The sequence below is a fragment of the Neolamprologus multifasciatus genome, chromosome 16 (genome assembly GCF_963576455.1).
Source record: "Neolamprologus multifasciatus chromosome 16, fNeoMul1.2, whole genome shotgun sequence".
Lineage (NCBI taxonomy): Eukaryota > Metazoa > Chordata > Actinopteri > Cichliformes > Cichlidae > Neolamprologus > Neolamprologus multifasciatus.
This window is the reverse complement of record NC_140454.1, coordinates 30,229,000-30,247,024: the sequence shown is the minus strand read 5'-3', so window position 1 is coordinate 30,247,024 and position 18,025 is coordinate 30,229,000. Positions and strand designations below refer to the sequence as shown.

Sequence of the window (18,025 nt, the reverse complement as noted above, 5' to 3'; positions counted from 1 at the left end):
CATCTCACAGAAATTCACTGTTTACATTCAGAGTCCAGCCAGAACCTCAACGATTTTAAATAGAAGTTCAGAAATTCCTCCACAAATTCTGATGCAGTTGCTGCAGCACAGCAATTTAACTATTGCATAGACATCGCATTGTATACTAATATACTAATAGTATATTGTGTATGTGTATCTACATACTGTATTAGTATGTAGATACACACAAGATAGCGACATTGTCTAATTCAGTGAAATAATAAAAAAAGAGACATTGTACGTAAATATATGTGTATATACGTTCTTCACATCCAGAGAATAAAACAAAACCATTTACATTCAAACAGCAGTGTGAAGTCAATGTGTCAAGACTACCAAAGTTAGATACAGTACAGTATAAACAAAACCTACAGACATAGTCCTCAATACTTTTGTCATACTTTACAACATTTTACCAAGTGTCATCGGGGACATCACAAATCCTTTGGAGAGTCATATGAAAACATTTCACACATAAATACACAACTTAAATGATACACAAGATTTACTACATTTACCAAAAGCCTATGGCGTTTCCACAAATCTGAAATTACTTTCATCAATGATTATGAGGCATTACTACACAATAAATGACTATTTATGGATACTTTATAGCTTTCCCATTGTACATGAATCACGTGCTGCAAAGCAGTACACCGTCAACCATACATGCAGATTGTATTGTTTATGTTTAAATGAAAAAACTGTCCTGCAGATCTGATATGATGAAACTACAAACTGTATGTCGGATATTAAAGCCTGATCTCACATAGAATCAATACAGAATGAATACTGAGAACATATGACGCAAACTGATTGGTTTTGCCTCAAACATTAACCACTTATTAATAATGTTTCTTAAAAATATGCCAATTCATTGTTTAGTGTAGAAATAAGTGCTTTAAGTCACAGCTGTATTAAAGACTGACAATGGAAACATACAACAGTTATCATACATAAATGAATAGCCAGCAATGTAAATGTATTGACCTTTTCATTGGTGGTTATTTCAGATATCCATAAAATGTTTCACAAATGAATCTTATGAAAGAGTTACTACCATTAAAAAAAACACAGACAGTGGTTGAATGCTTTCATGAGTATACTGTACTCATTTATACTGTATATATAAATCATGCATACGCACACTCACACTTGTCCTCTTTGCAGAAACGTTAGATTTACAAAATATTTACATTGACTGATAGTGACGTGTGTTCCCAGCATTATGGAAAATGTGTTAAAATGATTTACAGTGAAGAGAAAAAAGACAAAAAAAAGAAAAAGTTCAAAGAAGGTTCTGTGATGTGAATGAGCACTAAGAACACACATTTAAAAATGAAGTAAATGCTTTCAAACTGTTTATCAGTACACATTTTTAAAATTTTTAGTGTTTTGTGGTGTAAAATGTGACAAGTTTATCATGTATACTTCTTAATAAGGCTGTGTGCAGACTAGCATTAGCACTGTGCTAAAGCAGAGGGCTCTTTCCAACAAATAAAATCATATACCTTAACCCTTAATGTCTTCTTTATACCTCACTCTCGGGGAATAAAATACTTTACTTTTTTTTTAAATAAATCACAAAAAGAAGAGTAAATTGTGTGTTTTTATCCCTGGTCACAAAATATCGACATTCTATCAGATGTCACTGGCGTCCCATACAGAAATATCAGAAATAATTGTAGTAAATAGTAAAACTACCAGGCATAGGAAGGGACCTGCATGTATAAAAAATGCTCTAAACCAGTGTGGTTAAATACAACACCAAGAGCTCCTCTACAAGTGTCAATATGTGATGATTTGGGGACAAGAGACCCCTTAAACTAGGTGTGTTGTAGTACCACAACCTTGTAAGTATTGGAGACTCCAGTGGCTTTGACATAACATTAGTATTTCAACCCTGGGAATAAGAGTAGGCTAAATTAATGCATGCATTTTTATCCACTAATCACTATAAAGATTTGGTTCACTGAGGTAAGAAGGGTTTTGCCCCAGGTAGGATTCATATCAAAGTAACTGAGAAAGCACCAGTCAGACCTAAAACAAACAGGCAGTGGAAGTTTTGGAGATTTGTATAATTTGTTCATGCATGAAAATAATTATTAATAATTATTCCTTGACACTTCACACAGATCTAATGCTTCTTCTCTTTTGCCATTTTTAATTTCTTCACTGAAGCAGGACACGTTAGTGGACATTAATGTTGCTTGCTTCATTTGCATCACGATTTTGCCTGGTTCTATTGCACTTTCCATTTTTTATGTGCAAACTGATTATATGATCACTGAACTCAAACGTTCATACTGGCCTTAAGATATTGTTTCGTAGCATGACTATCCTGTAAAAAGACGGGAACAAAATGCAAAAGTAATCCCACCTATATCGGGATTTAGCGGCCTGAAGTTTCTTACAAATCGGTAAGCTTTTTAGTACAGATAGTACGCTTGCTAACATTAAGATACAGATTCAGTTTAGGTAGAAAGGTATAATGTGTACTGGCTTCAAAGAAGATGGAAGTGACGGTTGCACTATAAAGAAACAGAAACATGGCTTTGTTCATTACACAAGAGGAATTAAATCTTTCTCCTCTTTCATGCGAACATTAATAATTCTGGTCTTCTTCAATTTGATTTAATTTTCTTCCTGCTACGGTACTGGAAAAAGCAGCACGTCATCCAATTAACTTCCTGTATTCTGTCTGAAAACTGAGTACTGTTGACATCTTAATTATTTTTAAATGCTTTAAGAGGGGTAAGGATAAAGACAGCAGTAAAAGTAAATGTGATGCGTGCTTAAAGGAGCCAAGTCTTTAAACAAATGCTGCATTTCATTTGCCTTGGAAGTTGCACATCAGAGTGGGGTGTGATGTCACTCCTGAGCCGAGTGCGTCCTAGCGGCGTTCTGCTTCTTCACAAGGTAGAGCCATTCATGCATGACTAGCAATATAGCGCTTTGCTTATTTTATAAGCTGGAAAACACCACTGCTGCATGTTCTGAATATGGCTTATTCAGCAATATAGGCTTTACAGATTATATGCACTGCTATACTGGATTGTAAAATCGTTGTTGGTGGGAATTCTCCAACCTTCCAAATTGGAAGTCAGATTTGAGGGGGGTGTTCCAGTTAAAAAACAAAAAACTAACTTTTGGTTGGGAAAATTCCAAGTTCAAATGAAACACACCATTGGCTGTCAACATTCAAATGTGGCTTCTCTTTGCTAATATTCTGTAAACATTGCAACCATGTGGCCTAACTGATGCACACGTTAGTAAGGATCACTTGAGCAGGTGCAAACATCAGCATGACTAGAAATGAAGAGCGTGAGCTAGTGGTGCGAACCAAAATCGCCTGCATGAACTGCACGCACAGGAACAAACACTAAACAAAGAAAAGTTTCTGTGCTGCTGGCAAGTCCTATCAGTATTTAATTTTGAAAATAAAAAAACAAACATGTAACATATAAACCTTTCATAAATACTGTATGTTATTTAATCCATTTCCATTTAATAAACAAGAATATGTTGATAAATTAAGTTTAACATGTGAAAGATACAGATATGTTTAATACTTCAATATGCACATGTTAGACGTCCTATCTGATTCATTATTGATAATGAAAAAATAAATGAGGCAGGCAAGATTTCTTGGTTTGGCACTAACTGTGTCAAAAGAATTTACAGTGTAACCAAAGGCCTTTTGTGCACAACATGAACCCGCGAGGATAATCAAGCAGTCAGTAATTATTGATTTAAAAATGATTTAGTCAGGCTGAAAGATATGAAAGCATCGTAGTCCAAGTAAAGCAGTTCAGATGCAAATTGTAGACAAAGCACAGTGCAGGAGTAGCTGTATTAAGCTCACCGTACAGTACAGTTAAAGGACCTGTGTTGGTGTGGATAAGAAGTCATAATTTCCTTCAGATGCATGACAGCCCGGATGGACAATCCTTTTTTCCCCTCACTCGTTTTCCTCTATGTATCTATGGGAAGTGGGCAGTTTTCCCAGATGCCGAGCTCCAAGCATGTGGCAGATTTTAAGGGTGATGGTGGGATGGACAGAGTCTGAGAGCACTGTTTGTGTCAGGCGAAGGGGCTGTCCGACTTGAGTATGGAGGCATCTGAGTCGTGGCAGCCTTTGCCGTTCATGTGTTCTGAGTGACCGTCGATGCTGTAGCAGCCCTGTACCTCAGTGATGGAGGAAGCTGTGTAGGAAGCTGAGCGCAGGGCATCCGAGTGGTTTCCTATGCTGCTGCCAAATTGGATATGATACTGGTTCCAGTGCCGCCTCAGAACAGCTTGGACCTGACCAGAGGGATCATATATCAGATATTAGCTGACAGGAAAGCTTACAAATGTGATATAAAGCCTGAGAGTTCAAGTGATAAGCCCAAAGTAATTTTGCATAAGATGGCAGAACAAAATACACAAATAAATATTTAGATGTTTTTTTTTTCTTCGGTTTTTGGTTTTATTTTTTGGCACCCGCTTCTCCATGCACATCTGTGAAAAGTCTAGGGTGACTTTCTGACAATTACACGTTTGTAAAATCTTAGGACAACATTGGTAAACAACAGTTAACAGAATTCTTTTACCCTTCAAGGGCTGGTATCCTGAAACTTTTACAGCAGTGTCCCTGCTGCAACACCTGAATAAAATTTGTAGGTCATTAGCAAGACTTGACTGTATGCCAAGGTGGCAACCCCCAACCCTACTCAAGTATTTTTTAATAAAAGTGTAAGTTTAAAAAAAATAATAATTCTAAAACTACTTTTATTGCACAGTGTTCATTCACTCTTAAGTTGCTGTAACACAAATCAGATGGCTGAATTGCCACATCAGCCTACAGTCAAGTTCTATAGAGGTAAGGAATTACTAAATTTTATTCAGGTGTGTTGCAGCATGGACACGTGTAAAGATGTCAGGACACCGGACTAGAGGACTGGAGTTCGACAGCTGTGCTTTAGACAGAGCCAAAGTTAAGGTGAAGTTTTTGTCTTAATGTTTATATAGGCTAAAAGCTTTCTAGCTCCAATTGTGTAAGCATGAAACAACTGATTATCACATAGTCAGTGAAATAGTTGACTCAAAGACAATTAATTGATAAAGCGGTATAAGAAATTGATTGATGAATTTCTTAAATATGAAGATGATGATTGTATATTATCCGAAACTTGAAAAGTTGAAGCAGTAGTAGAAATAAAAATTGATAAGCATTTTCACATTTTCTGATACTCGGGAAAGACAATAGGAAAATATTCCCCTGCAAAGGACTGCATTTCTTCTTTTATCTGTGCTGATATGAAACCTTTAAAATGACTCACAGACATGATAACACCACTAAACAATGGACGTTGGATAGACGTTCAGATAATGTCTATATTGGGTCCATTGGTCCACGACCGATTCTGGACATCTATTCTGGATGTCCAAACAAGGTCCACAGTTTTGGCGTCTAACCATGACCCAACCTGGACGTTAATATGATGTTCAACATTTGAACTTTAGACTGGGTAATATTTTTGGAGGTCATGTGGATGTCTATGACAGGTGCAGGAAATTTACATGATTAATAAATTTAATATTTTTTTTATTTACAAATATCAAAATTGTTGTTATCAACATGATACATATAAATATATGGATTACTTGATTACATGATTTATTGTTTGTTATCTTTTTTTTGTTTTGCTTGTTATTTTTAAATGCTCCAGTTTTGCTTTAACTGTTTTATTTATTTTAATTAATTAATTATTTTAATTTTTTCATTTTAATTAACATATTTGTTTGTACTATAAATATTCCATACATGGAAGCCATTGTGGTGGCTGTAGCTCAGGAGGTAGAGCAGGTCACCTACTGATCGAAAGGTTGGTGGTTCGATCCTTGGCTCCTCCAGTCTGCATGTCAAGTATCCTTGGGCAAGATACTAACCCCAAGTTGCTCTCCGATGCGTCCATCGGAGTATGAATGTGTGTGAATGTAGTTAGATAGCACTAAGTATAGATAAAGTGCTTGTGAGAATGGGTGTGATTGGGTGAATGTGGCATGTTGTATAGAGCGCTTTGAGTACTCCGAGAGAGTAGAAAAGCGCTATATAAGAATCAGTCCATTTACCATTTACCATACGGACATCAACACAAGTATAATGGATGTAGACAAAAGACGTCGCTTGTTGTTACCAAACAACCCCTTCAGCGGACCAAAATTATACGTCCAAAAATGACTTCTAAAAGACGTCACTTTGCGCAGTGGGATATGCCTCTTATCACCTTAATCTATGAGAGAAAGCACATCTGTTTATTTCCCACAATTTTAAATGTGATCTTAAAATGACTTCATCCATTGGGACGTGATAGAGTCTCAGGAGGATTGTTGGTAAGTAACCAGCAAACAGCAGAGACATGGCTAGCCTAGCTTAAAGCTAGAAGTACCAAGTAACACAAGGACTTTAGATGCTTTAGTTTTTGCTCGACGGACAACGGCAGGGCATCATGGAAATTTTTTGCACAACTGTAATAAATTCAAGGGCAATTTGAGAGTCTACCTAACTCTATGATGTCTTCATTTTTTGGATAGTAATTCACTACTTGAGACTATTTAGACAACGTTTCTAGTAGACAATGGCAGATGCAGTAAGCATGTACTGAGGTTGGGGTTTGGCCAAGGCCTTAGGGACTGGGGCCAGGCAGATCTCAATGCACTAATGAGAGGTGAAAGAATTGAAAAAGAGGGAGGAAGAGAGGGTACGAAAAGGAGAGCAAACATCTTGTGGGTTAGTAGGGCTCTCTTTTTTTTCAGTTGTAACCACAGGGAAAGCAAGTAGAAACAATGCATTTGCAAGCATCCAGAATCATAGGTTTTGATTTATTTTTACCATTTATTACTAAATGCTCAAAGATGATGTAAGCTACTTTAGTAATTTGCTGACCTGGACTGAAGTTTCTTGGGTTGTAGAAAATGAAAGGTAACATTCCTAAACTTTTGCATCACCAGCATTTTCTCTTTTTTTTGGTCTGACAAAAAAGTAAGACCTTTGAACAAAGGTGTACTTTGGACAGCCCATTCCAAGAGTTTTTAATTTAACATGCTAGATTATTTTCTAGGGTATCTTTGCTGTAATTTCATTCGGTGTAATCAAGCTGGTAGCCTGAAATGTTATAACTACAAATTAGTTTCCCCAACATTGGAAGAGTAGCACCGGGGGAATGACCCTGTCAACGCATGACCCTTCTCAACCATGAGGTCAGCACAAGTGTGGGATAGGGTGTGTACATGTGTTGAAATATCTTTAAAAAAAGAATAATAAAAGGGCATAACCCCGTCTTACTTCTCCATTGAAAAAGCAGAAGATGGTGGCCACAAGCAGACCCTGGAATGAAAAAAAGAAACACATTAAAAGAGAGATGACATACAGCTTGCTAATTGGTCTCAGGAAAGTCGTTTGTAGACAACATCTTAGGGTCTAAAGTGCTGTGAAGCAGGGAAACTTAAGATGTCAAAGTGAATACATTTTGAAAGCTGATTCAGGCTGTTACTCAAGACATTTTCCCTGCACTGCGCACACTGGGACAGCTCAAGATGATCAGATAACGCTTCATCAACATCCAACGGATTTCAGTCTCTTTCAGCTCAGATAATTTGTGCCTTACTTCCTGCTGTTCTTGCCTGGGCTAGACAAACAAGGTCTTTTCTCTGGCTAATGAGAATGTTTGACTCTTGTTAAAAGCTAGAAAACAATGAGGTTAATGTCCATTTAACTAATGATTTTATTAAAATACATGTCTCAAGCACTGAAGGAGACAAAGCAATCAATTTTCATAATAAAATAAATATGTATGACAGAACTACACAAACAGAACGGTTAAAGACTGCCGTAGATGCCACAGGCAGTCGGCTTTCTATGTTCTATATGAATGTGTAGAAATGACGAGAATCCCCTCAAACCTTCACACTGATTAATAACCACTGTCTCACCTGGTAATGCATCACTATGTGCATGATGTAGTCATATATTTCCGAAGAGACCCGTCCCTCTGGCTTGTAGGGAAGCAGGACGTACTGAATTCCAAGCAGAGGGACCAGGATGAGCGTGGCTCTCACAGCTTTCATGTACAGACTTGATTCTGCTTGATGGGTCACCTTCAGTTTGGTGATGAGAACTCGCACGATGTTGAGTAGAAAGAACAAATTAACCTAAAGGGGGAAGTCATATATAAATCAGCATTACAGTCTAGTCTTTTGATAGGATGTGAAAACAAGCAATGCCTCAAGTATAAGAGCATAAAGAGCAGTATGGCACTTTCTTGGTGACATGCTTGTTAGACACTGTTTACTTGCTGTAGGTTATTCTTTTTTGTCCTCTTGAGGAGTTTCCTCAGATTTTTTTAAGGGCACAATGCACATCATGCTGATTCCTCTGAAAATAGTCTGGTACAAGGACTGGACTGAAAATGTTGAAAGACATTCAGCCCGGAGAACTATTGCTTAAGACCCCTTCTAAAATATTACAAGTACTTCTAGCTCATTGGAAGCAAAATATAAAGAAATTTTGCACAGTACTGTATTTGAATTATTAAGAGGCTACAAAGCTTCTTTTATGCATCATTTCTTTAAACACGTCAATCCTAACATGACAAGTGTTAACAAAAAATCAAAGAGGAATGTTTGCTTTTTCTAATAAGCCGAAAAAGTCTTCAGTTTCCGTTACTGCAGTATTATAAGACACTGAGTCTACTTCTGATACACGGTAAGGTTAGGAAACCTACACATAACATTTTAAAGGATGTTGGAGGCTGAACATTTAGTACAGACTGTCCTAAGGGACCAGTGTTCTCTGAAGCATGCTCCAATGTGCTGATTAGGTGAATTCCTAGAAAACAACATAAGCTTGGGGACCAGTGGGTGGATTCTCAAAGGGGAAGATGCATTGATTTCACAAGACAAACACATTTATGCATGTTCTGAGACTGTGTCCTGCTCACAGGACCCCACACAGAGTCCACTCAGAGGAGGACAAAAGCAGCTTATTGTACTCTTTGCGCAACAAACAAACAGTGTGGCAAGAGAAACATGAAACAAATCAGCTGGTTTATTCTAGTAAATAGATATATAGTGAATTACTTGTTGAAACTGATTGGGGTTAGGAAAGAAAAGAAGTAGCATTCTTACCAAAAGAGCAGCACAGATGGGGCCGTGGATGATGTAGAGCAGTGATGTTTTTGAGCTAATCCAGCAGCTGCAGAGGAGAGCAGTACGAAAAAGGTTTACACAACAGTAACGTTGCATCACATAACAGCAAATCTATCACAGCAATCTGTGGGTTTCCTTAAAAAAATATTATACAGGAGAACTGCTTGCACAAGCATTGGCGTTAACTCACTTGTCGTTGTAGTAGTAGCTCCGAGCGACGGCATGTATGGTGGCTGGGATAAGAGGAAAGCCTGCAAAACAAAGTGAGCAAGTTAGGTAAAGAAAGACCCTTCAGTTAGAAAAATGTAGTGATTAGCTGACGGATATCCTCCTCTTACCCCATCCTAGGAGATAGTACCACATCAGATGCTGCTTCTCAGCAAACACTGCCACCACGATGAGAGTGTGCAAATATATCCCCTCACACAGCATCCAGAAGTAATTACAGCAAAACAGGTACAGGTGAATAAACTGGGAGACTTTACAGCTCGTCTGAGGAAGGAAAACACATAATAAATATGGATACCAGCTGCTGTTTTATAGCAATTGATTTAAGTTTAATATTAAACTAGAATGACCGGTGTAATGGTGCACATTAAACTAATAGAGACATTTGTGACGCTACAGTCAAGTGAATCGATACAAATGATAAGAAACTGACTGGATTCCTCTGCACGAGCTCCTGGTTGTTGGCCACTGCAGTCAGCAAAATGATGGTGATCACAGAGTTCAGAACAAAAGAGAAGAAGAGGTTCTTATGAAGGGTGATCCTCTGACAGCTCAAACTCCTGGAAAAACAGGAAACTGAAGTTATGCCACAACGCTTTTATGTTATGCACAGACCGAGAAGCATCCGTCTATGGAAGTCGCTCATATAACAGAAGTTGACTCACTTGAAATGGAAAAAAATTGCTAGGGAGATGAGGAGGGAAGTCAGAGACAGCCCATGTCCTATGAGGGCAAGGTAGAAAAGGTTCATTGCGGTCTGAAAAGAAACAACAGATGGAAATTAGGTTATCAGGCTGTAATCTGATTATCTTTCTCCAAATGGCTACTTGACTAAACATACATCTCAGCATTTGCACTGAAAGGCTCTTCAAAATTTTCCATTTGTCTTTTAATATTTATAATTTCAAGCTGATGGGTTTTTTTATGAACCAGTTACAAGAAATAATAGTACAGTACAATTATAGTATAGTTTCTTCTGGTGTCCAAGGAGAAAAACACAATATTAATGTATTTTTTAAAGACTTTGAGAAATACTTTTGAGTTTTTCTTTGGACTGCTTGGACTAGCTGCTTTTTTCACTATTTTTTTCAGTCAATTTTCAGTCCTTGTACCTGACCATTTTTAGACAAATGTTATTATTATTATTATTATTTTTAGCAAAGAAATTAGATGTTATCTTTAGTTTCTTTGTTACTAACAGCATGTTGGCTAAAAAAAACCAACAAAAAAAACCCCCATTATTCCCATCTCTTTAGCTTGGATTTACTCACGATTTATTTTGAACCTTTACGTTGGCTGTCAAACACAGTTTTAAAAATAAAAAAACAAAAACAGTATTGCTTATGCAAAGAAAGTGCTTTTGCATGAACACGGAAATACCCAAAGAAAACTAAAAGAGGAAAACTTGTCATATCTCAGCAATGTGTGCAGTGTGTCCTTAAGAAATCTGAGGGAACATAAGTCCTGACACAGAACCTGAGAGATGCATCCTGGTCTTTAATTGATCTGTCTGCTGTTACTGAAGCCTCATCAGAAATGGTCTCAGTGGAAGGGTGGCTATCAAGGAGCCATTCATAATGAAGGGCTGAGGTCTCCTAAATTACACAAGACCTAGACTGAAAGTCGGTGGCATAATTTTTAGTTAAAGCTATTTTCAATACGAGTGTCTACAGTCATCTGTAAAACATGGTGGAGCCAGTGGTCTGAACTTTGAACACATTAATGTAACATCATAATTTGATTTACCATTGTATATATTTTAGAAAGCATCTGACTGATAACACACAACAGGTATAAAAACATACAATGGAGTGTCATCAGAGCCCAGACCTCAACATTAACAAACCAATGTGGGATAGTCTCGACAATGAAATGAACAAAAGGCAGCAACGTCCAAAGAAGTGCTTTGAATGCCCTTTAAGATGCCAGGAGAACTATTTCTAAAGACTACTTAAAGAAATTCAAGATGCCTTAGAGAGTTCAGGCTATGTTTAAAGAATAAAATTGGTCATACCAAATGTTGACTTTCAAGCTCTTTAGAACTGTACAAACTCTGTTTTTGTCTGGTATGCTGTATTGCCATAGATGTTTCCCTATGTTTCAATACATTTTTGCATCGATTTTTTTATTTTCATAGCAAAATATAAAGAAATGAGATGTGGTTCAAGACTTTTGCACAGTACTGTACATATTTGCAACAGGAGCAACAATGCACACCAAGCAAAGGGACAAGACTCATTAAGGGAACTTTTAAAGAAGAAACCACATTTATATAATTGGAAGGTAAAAGCAGACACTGGAACTTTTACAAACAGAAAGTTTTATAATTCAGATAAGCAGGTGAGGTGTTCCCAGGCTGGGATTCAATTTTAAACCTTGAGACCACAGCCTTAACCGTGGAGAAGCTGTTAAAGCAATGACTGAACTAATTTCTTCAAGTAAAAAGGTATTAAAAAAAACAACATTTATTTTAATAACAACCTTATTTGAAAATGAAAGACAATGAAATATTATACAACAAGTGGATCTAAATAGGTGAGAGAGTGAAGAGAAAATGAGAAAGTCTAAAGATGTGTAGCTGTTAATTAGTCATTTCTTTGCATTTACTGGCTGGAGATGTGCCACTGACTCATCAAGGTGCATGGCTGTGTGAACATCTATATTAAGCATAGATGTGCGAGTCTGTACATTTACAGAAATAATTTAAAAATTATACACAAAGGTTTAAAAAAAAGGGGGGGGGGATGGGGATTGGGACAAAGCAGAACAAATTCCAGCCTGTATTTGGTCACCAAGCAGACATGCTGTGGTGTTCAGAGCGTGCAGAGCCCCTCACAACCACATCACATGGTTATCAAAGCCATACTTTTCCTATTGTTGATTATCTAACATATAAACTCAGTCCTACCTACTGCCATTTTCAACCCACCATTCTGCCTTCTACAGTGTGCTCATTGCAGCGGGTGTAGTTGGTCCATGTCCTGTTGCTCTCCGGATGCAGAAACCATTGACCACTGTCAGTGCAAATCTTTGTGACCATCTCTGCAGAACAAAAAGTGGTAAATAATTTAAATTTATTATTCTGATTTTTCCAGTAGAAGGTAGAGGCAGATGAAAAAGAAAAACATCAATATGGATGGAGCTAATGAAAACATCAATTAGAAGAATGAAATCTAATTATAAACCTGCACATCCTGTTGACGGTTGACTGAATGTGGTTAAAAAGTCCCCAGAAGCTTAAATCAAATTTACTGTAATATACAGTGATGTATTTACACCACTCCAAACACGCATAAGTTAATAATCACACACACAAAAACCCTGCCTCATTAACAGAAGGAGCTGAAGTCAGTGATTTAATACATATTTAATACACTAAAAATTACAAATGCTGCTTCCTGTGTTAATACTGAGAACAGAGCTTTTCTGCTTCATGGCCATTAGCTGTAATTGGTATTTACATTCAGTGTGTGAGCAGAGTGTGAGGTATAGTCTTTGCTTTTTTCACTTAGAAAGATTCAAGCTAAATTGTGAAGCAAATTTATACATGAAGAACAGTCATTAATCATGAAGAGCTCCCCTCAGCCTGCGAAATCTGTTACACAATACCTTTTGTGGTTCTGGAGAGCTTTAACCTTGGTGATATAAGTGTTATCTTGGTTTGGGCTTTTGTTTTTTTACTAAAGGCCTTCAAAGTTATGAATGAGGACCTGAAAGCCACAACAAGGAATAATCATCAGAGGAACTTGTCATCTGTAAATCTGCAGGTGGGTGAAGAAAATTGGCTGCTAGAAGCTGCAGATCTCACCGGATGGATCAAAATCCTGGAAGTAGTCCGGGCAGTGCTGCTCGGATGTAACTCCTGCTTTGGTGTCATCCCAGCAAAGCCAGCCGTCCCACGTGCGATTGCACACAGGTTCTAAAAACACAGACATCATTTTAAGAGCTTTTTTGCTCTTCACATTTGGAACATTGCAAACTAAGAATTGAAGAATAGATTTATAGAATTTTGAAAGTGGGATTCTCTTAACCAATTTCAATCAAGACAGCTTTACCTTGTCTGCTGTGGGTATTTTCTTTCATTAACTTTTGATAGCACTCAAACTGGGCTGTAACTATCCTGTTCCTGGTGACCGTAATGTCATGGTAGACACTGGTTGAAGCCTGCTGCTGGGTTTCATTGATCGCCAGACTTGCCTTCACCATAAACTACAAGACAGGTGAGAAAAAGTAGAAATCCACTCATTTTTTTAAGCTTTACAAAGTAGAATGAGAGATATGTTATGGTACAGTGCAACAGAAACCAAGTAAAAGAACGTATAAATTCTCGCTCAGTGAGAGGGTACAAAAAGTACTGTTGGTTATGTTTAAAATGAGTAAAGATGTCTCCGAGCCATCTTTGGTTATGTACTTGCGAACCCTCTGGTGATGCATTAGTCTAAAACAGTCAACACATACTACCAAATGCAGGAAAAGGGAGTCATACTTAGTGATTCATTAAAGTCAGTTGCGCTGCATGGAAACTATGACATCTATGCCGAAGTATTGGTGCACAGATGTGTCCAAACACCAACCTGAAGCTGCATTTTTTGTCCTTTAAAGGATAACGTCAAACATGAACGGCCTAGCAGTACATAACTCTCTGAGGTAGAATTAAAGGTGGTTGCTGTATTTATGAAATTTAGATCAGTAAGAACTAAACTGTGTCTTGTGTGCATTTTGGCTGACCTACCGCTGCTGGATTACACAGCAGTATGAGCGCTACCATCCAAATCTGTCCAAAGCCATCCAGCTTCCTGTCAGCCATTTCAGAGCTGGACGATGATTTACAAACTGCAGCCCTGCAATGGAAAGCAAACAATTAAACATTAACATTAGATAATCATTAAAATGTAATAAAATGTCCTCATAAAAAAGGTCCTTCTTATATATAAGATGACACTGGAATGACACTGAATAATCTAAGTGGATAAGAGTGAGTTGACCTTCGTTAAATGTTCGTTAAGTTTCTGTTTTTCCAGTTCGGAAAATCAGCTGAGTTAGAAAATTTACTGAATCATTAAATACAACAAATTTATGTGACCAAAAGAAACTTTGTAACAAGAACTTGGCCGAATCAGTTTTAATACCGAGGATTAACTACAGCAAAGCACTGTACAGTATGTTCTCCCAATAAACAGCAATATAACATGCCCTCGCTCTCCATGTTAGGTCAGCTTGGAATTACAGGCTCCTGTGATGTAGCTTTTTGGCATAGTATTCAAGGGAACGCACAGCTGAAAAAATAAGCAGCCGTAATCAACCCAACAAAGCCGTATCAATCAAAGGAAGTGGTAAAAGTCTTGTAAGCACAGTACAGGCTTAAAATCTCCTGTTCCTACTGCCGCGTGTGTTTTGTAAGCCAAACTTATTTTGCTTTGCAGTCCATCATAAATTCTGACAGCACTTATAAATCTGTTAGTGGGTGCAATGTTGCACCTCATCAAAGCAGAATCCCATAAGGTTGTTTGCAGCAAAGCTGCAGGCCACTGGGATTTCATGACAAGGCTGTGGAATAGCAGATGAGAGAAAATTCAAATAGAAGCATATCCCTCAGGTTCTACAGATTTGCTTTGCAAAACAGTGGGTTTACTAATGCTCGGGTAGCTTTAGATAGTTTAAGCGGCTTATGTTTGACTTGGAGTTACACGTCTAAAACCTGTGATGCAAATGTACAAATATATCACGGCATGAGGAAGAAACGCTGTACTGGCACCAAGATAACCTGAGATAAGTTGTTACCATTACTAACAATTCAAATCAATAGGTTCTTGTGGCAGTGAGGCTTTCGGTAGGTAACAAGCTTGAGAATGGGAGACAGAGAGAGAACCTGATCCCCAGGATAATGATATGGCATGCAGGAATAGGTTAGTGAAATTTAATAACATCCTTCATACCCTAAAGGAACTAAGTCACCTGTAGGTCACTTTTATTTGCAACATCTGAAGTCTGATTAAGTTTGCTGAAATGGAAGGAAAAAGCCAAACCAACACTAGAGCGGGGATATAGGGAAAACCAAGTTGTGTGTGTTTTAGGGGCTTTTTAATACACAGGAAGATAATTAGAACATGAAACTGATCTAAAGCTTACTAGCAGAATGACAATCAAGCTGCTTATGAAGCTGCAGACCAACCGGTGCTCTTCTCTTTAACCAGCAAACAAATCCACAATATCCCAAGCAGTAAAGCTCAGCTCCAGATAACTGGGACGATGTTGCTATTTGCATCTAGTGATGTAGTTAGAAGACTATCTCAACCATCACTGCATATGTTACAGATGAATGTTTTTAACTTTCTGTGATCAATCGCATGCAGAACAGTCAGGCCTATGTTTAAACTTTTATTGTAGCACATGACATAATCAGACCCCGCCTACCCCATTCTCCCTCCAAAGTTGCTTGTCTGCACTTTACATTCTCAAAAGTATCAGAAACAGGTGTGCAGGGTCGCTTTATGTGAACCTGAGCAGTGTTTCCCACAGACTCACATTCCGTTTGTGGGACACACCTATAATGAGTTGTAGACTAATTCCATTTATAAGTTTCTCTTTTGGAAACATTTCAATTACCAATTATACACTCAGCAATATAATCAGCTGCCTCTCCTGTGAGCATCGGATCTGGATGAAGCGCTGAAATATTCACTGCTTAGTTACTTGAACCTTACAGTCACAGAACAGACTAAAGAAAAGTGGGGGGAGCAGCACAGACATCAGTCAGTACATTAGAGAGAGATTTGACCCATTTCATTCTCACAGCTCTATCTGCAGCTCAGTCACAGAAGATGCTGATGCAGCGTCTCCTCAAGTCTGCTCACAGTTTAAAGGAGGCAGAAGAGGGGTTTACTGAAAGTGTTTAACTCTTTGCAACCAATTTGACTCTAGTGACAGTCCAACCTCCAGCCTCTCACCAACCAGTTGTGGAATAGTCACTAGTGGGCAGCAGTTTCCAGGGTCTTTGACGGGTCTTTAGACCTGTGTGAATAAGGCTTTAGCAATTGATTCCACGGCAACTGCCAGCAACAACTTGCCATTTGGTCAAGTAATATTTATTTTTCTCTTGTAACTGGTAATTATGGTACCAGGTGGTTGCTAATCAGTCTCTGGGCCTGTGTTACTGATACTTTAGAAGAATGCCAAACTAGTTTCAATTCAATTCAGTTTTATTTACATAGCATGAAATCACAACAACAGTGGCTTCAAGGCACTTTGCATTGTACTTTGCACCCTACAATAATACAGAGAAAACACCAACAATCAGACAACTCCATATGAGTAAGTGCTTTGGCGACAGTGGGAAGGAAAAACTCCCTTTTAACAGGAGGAAACCTCTAGCAGAACCAGGCTCAGGGAGGTGACTGAAGCAGAAATACCCAATGCATCATGGGAATTCCCCAGCAGCCTACACCTATTGCAGCGTAACTAAGGGAGGAATCGTGGTCACCTGATCTAGCCTTAACCATATGCTTTACCAAAAAGAAAGTTTTAAGCCTAATCTTAAAAGTAGAGATAGTGTCGGTCTCCTGAATCCAAACTGGAAGCTGGTTCCACAGAAGTAGGACCTGAAAACCGAAGGCTCTGCCTCCCATTCTACTTTTAAATACTCTAGAAACAACAACAAGTAAGCCTGCAGTGTGAGAGCAAAGAGCTGTAATGGGGTGATATGGTTCTAGAAGATCATTAAGATCCGTACGATACAACGGCTTATCAATACAATAAAAAAGATACAAATTCTCAGCTGTGATGATGTGTGAATAGAATAGTCCCCCTGGGATCCCCTTGCTTTCATATTGATATTTCACTGGCCAGTACACTACACCCATCAATCAGTATTCCAGAGAGAAATCTGACCCTGTTTATTCTCATAGTGGTTTTCACATTTGCCTAACTTCAGTGCTGGAGGTAGACACAAATCCCTTTGGGGTTGGCTCAGAAAGGGCATCCCAGTGCAAAAACACTGCCAAATCAAACATGCAGAGCGGCCCGCAGTGGCGATACCCTTCTGAATAAGGAGCAGGTGAAAGTAGCTTTTATTCCCACACAGGTCCGCACGCTGCTCAGTCACCAAAGGGACTGGCTGGCTCAGTGCTCCTCAAGTCTGCTCAGAGTTAAAACAGCATTAAGCTGAGACAGAGGAGGGACTTACTGAAAGTGGGATTGTAAAACATTATGGTGATGTGCAAATTAGAAACAGCCAGGAAAAGATCAGCTGCTCTGCCACACTCGCACACAGTCAAACACACAAAAATGCACAAACACACACAGACACACAGCCCTACTCTGTCAAGAACCCCAGCTGTTTCTTGGCAAGTTTTTTTATATATATAAATACATTAGCAGTGATACAGAGGATGCATCATTTCAGACAACACAGAATAGACATCAGACTGTGCGTGTGTGTGTGAGTGTGTGTGTGTGTGCATGCACGTTATTGTTTTTAACTGATAAAACTGTACCATTTAACTAACAGTACATGTGGTGACTTTCCCGCATGTCATGGTGGAAATTTCACATTTAATATTCACTCTCAAGCTATAACACATAACAA

At 38.3% G+C, this 18,025-nt stretch overlaps 1 protein-coding gene across 1 annotated transcript in view; it reads right to left on the bottom strand.

The window, feature by feature from the left end:
- Positions 1-256: 256 nt before the first annotated feature.
- LOC146501055 (calcitonin gene-related peptide type 1 receptor) overlaps positions 257-18,025 on the bottom strand; it is a 32,702-nt gene continuing 14,933 nt past the window's right edge. Inside the window, exons 2-13 of the mRNA XM_085136663.1 lie at positions 14,174-14,282; positions 13,497-13,650; positions 13,250-13,360; positions 12,371-12,483; positions 10,107-10,198; positions 9,875-10,001; positions 9,552-9,705; positions 9,404-9,464; positions 9,193-9,259; positions 7,999-8,217; positions 7,352-7,393; positions 257-4,326 (exon numbers count right to left, since the gene is read on the bottom strand). Of these exons, the coding sequence (XP_084992789.1) occupies positions 4,105-4,326; positions 7,352-7,393; positions 7,999-8,217; positions 9,193-9,259; positions 9,404-9,464; positions 9,552-9,705; positions 9,875-10,001; positions 10,107-10,198; positions 12,371-12,483; positions 13,250-13,360; positions 13,497-13,650; positions 14,174-14,248 (1,437 nt within the window). The 5' untranslated portion in view covers positions 14,249-14,282 and the 3' untranslated portion in view covers positions 257-4,104. The remainder of the gene's footprint in view (positions 4,327-7,351; positions 7,394-7,998; positions 8,218-9,192; positions 9,260-9,403; positions 9,465-9,551; positions 9,706-9,874; positions 10,002-10,106; positions 10,199-12,370; positions 12,484-13,249; positions 13,361-13,496; positions 13,651-14,173; positions 14,283-18,025) is intronic.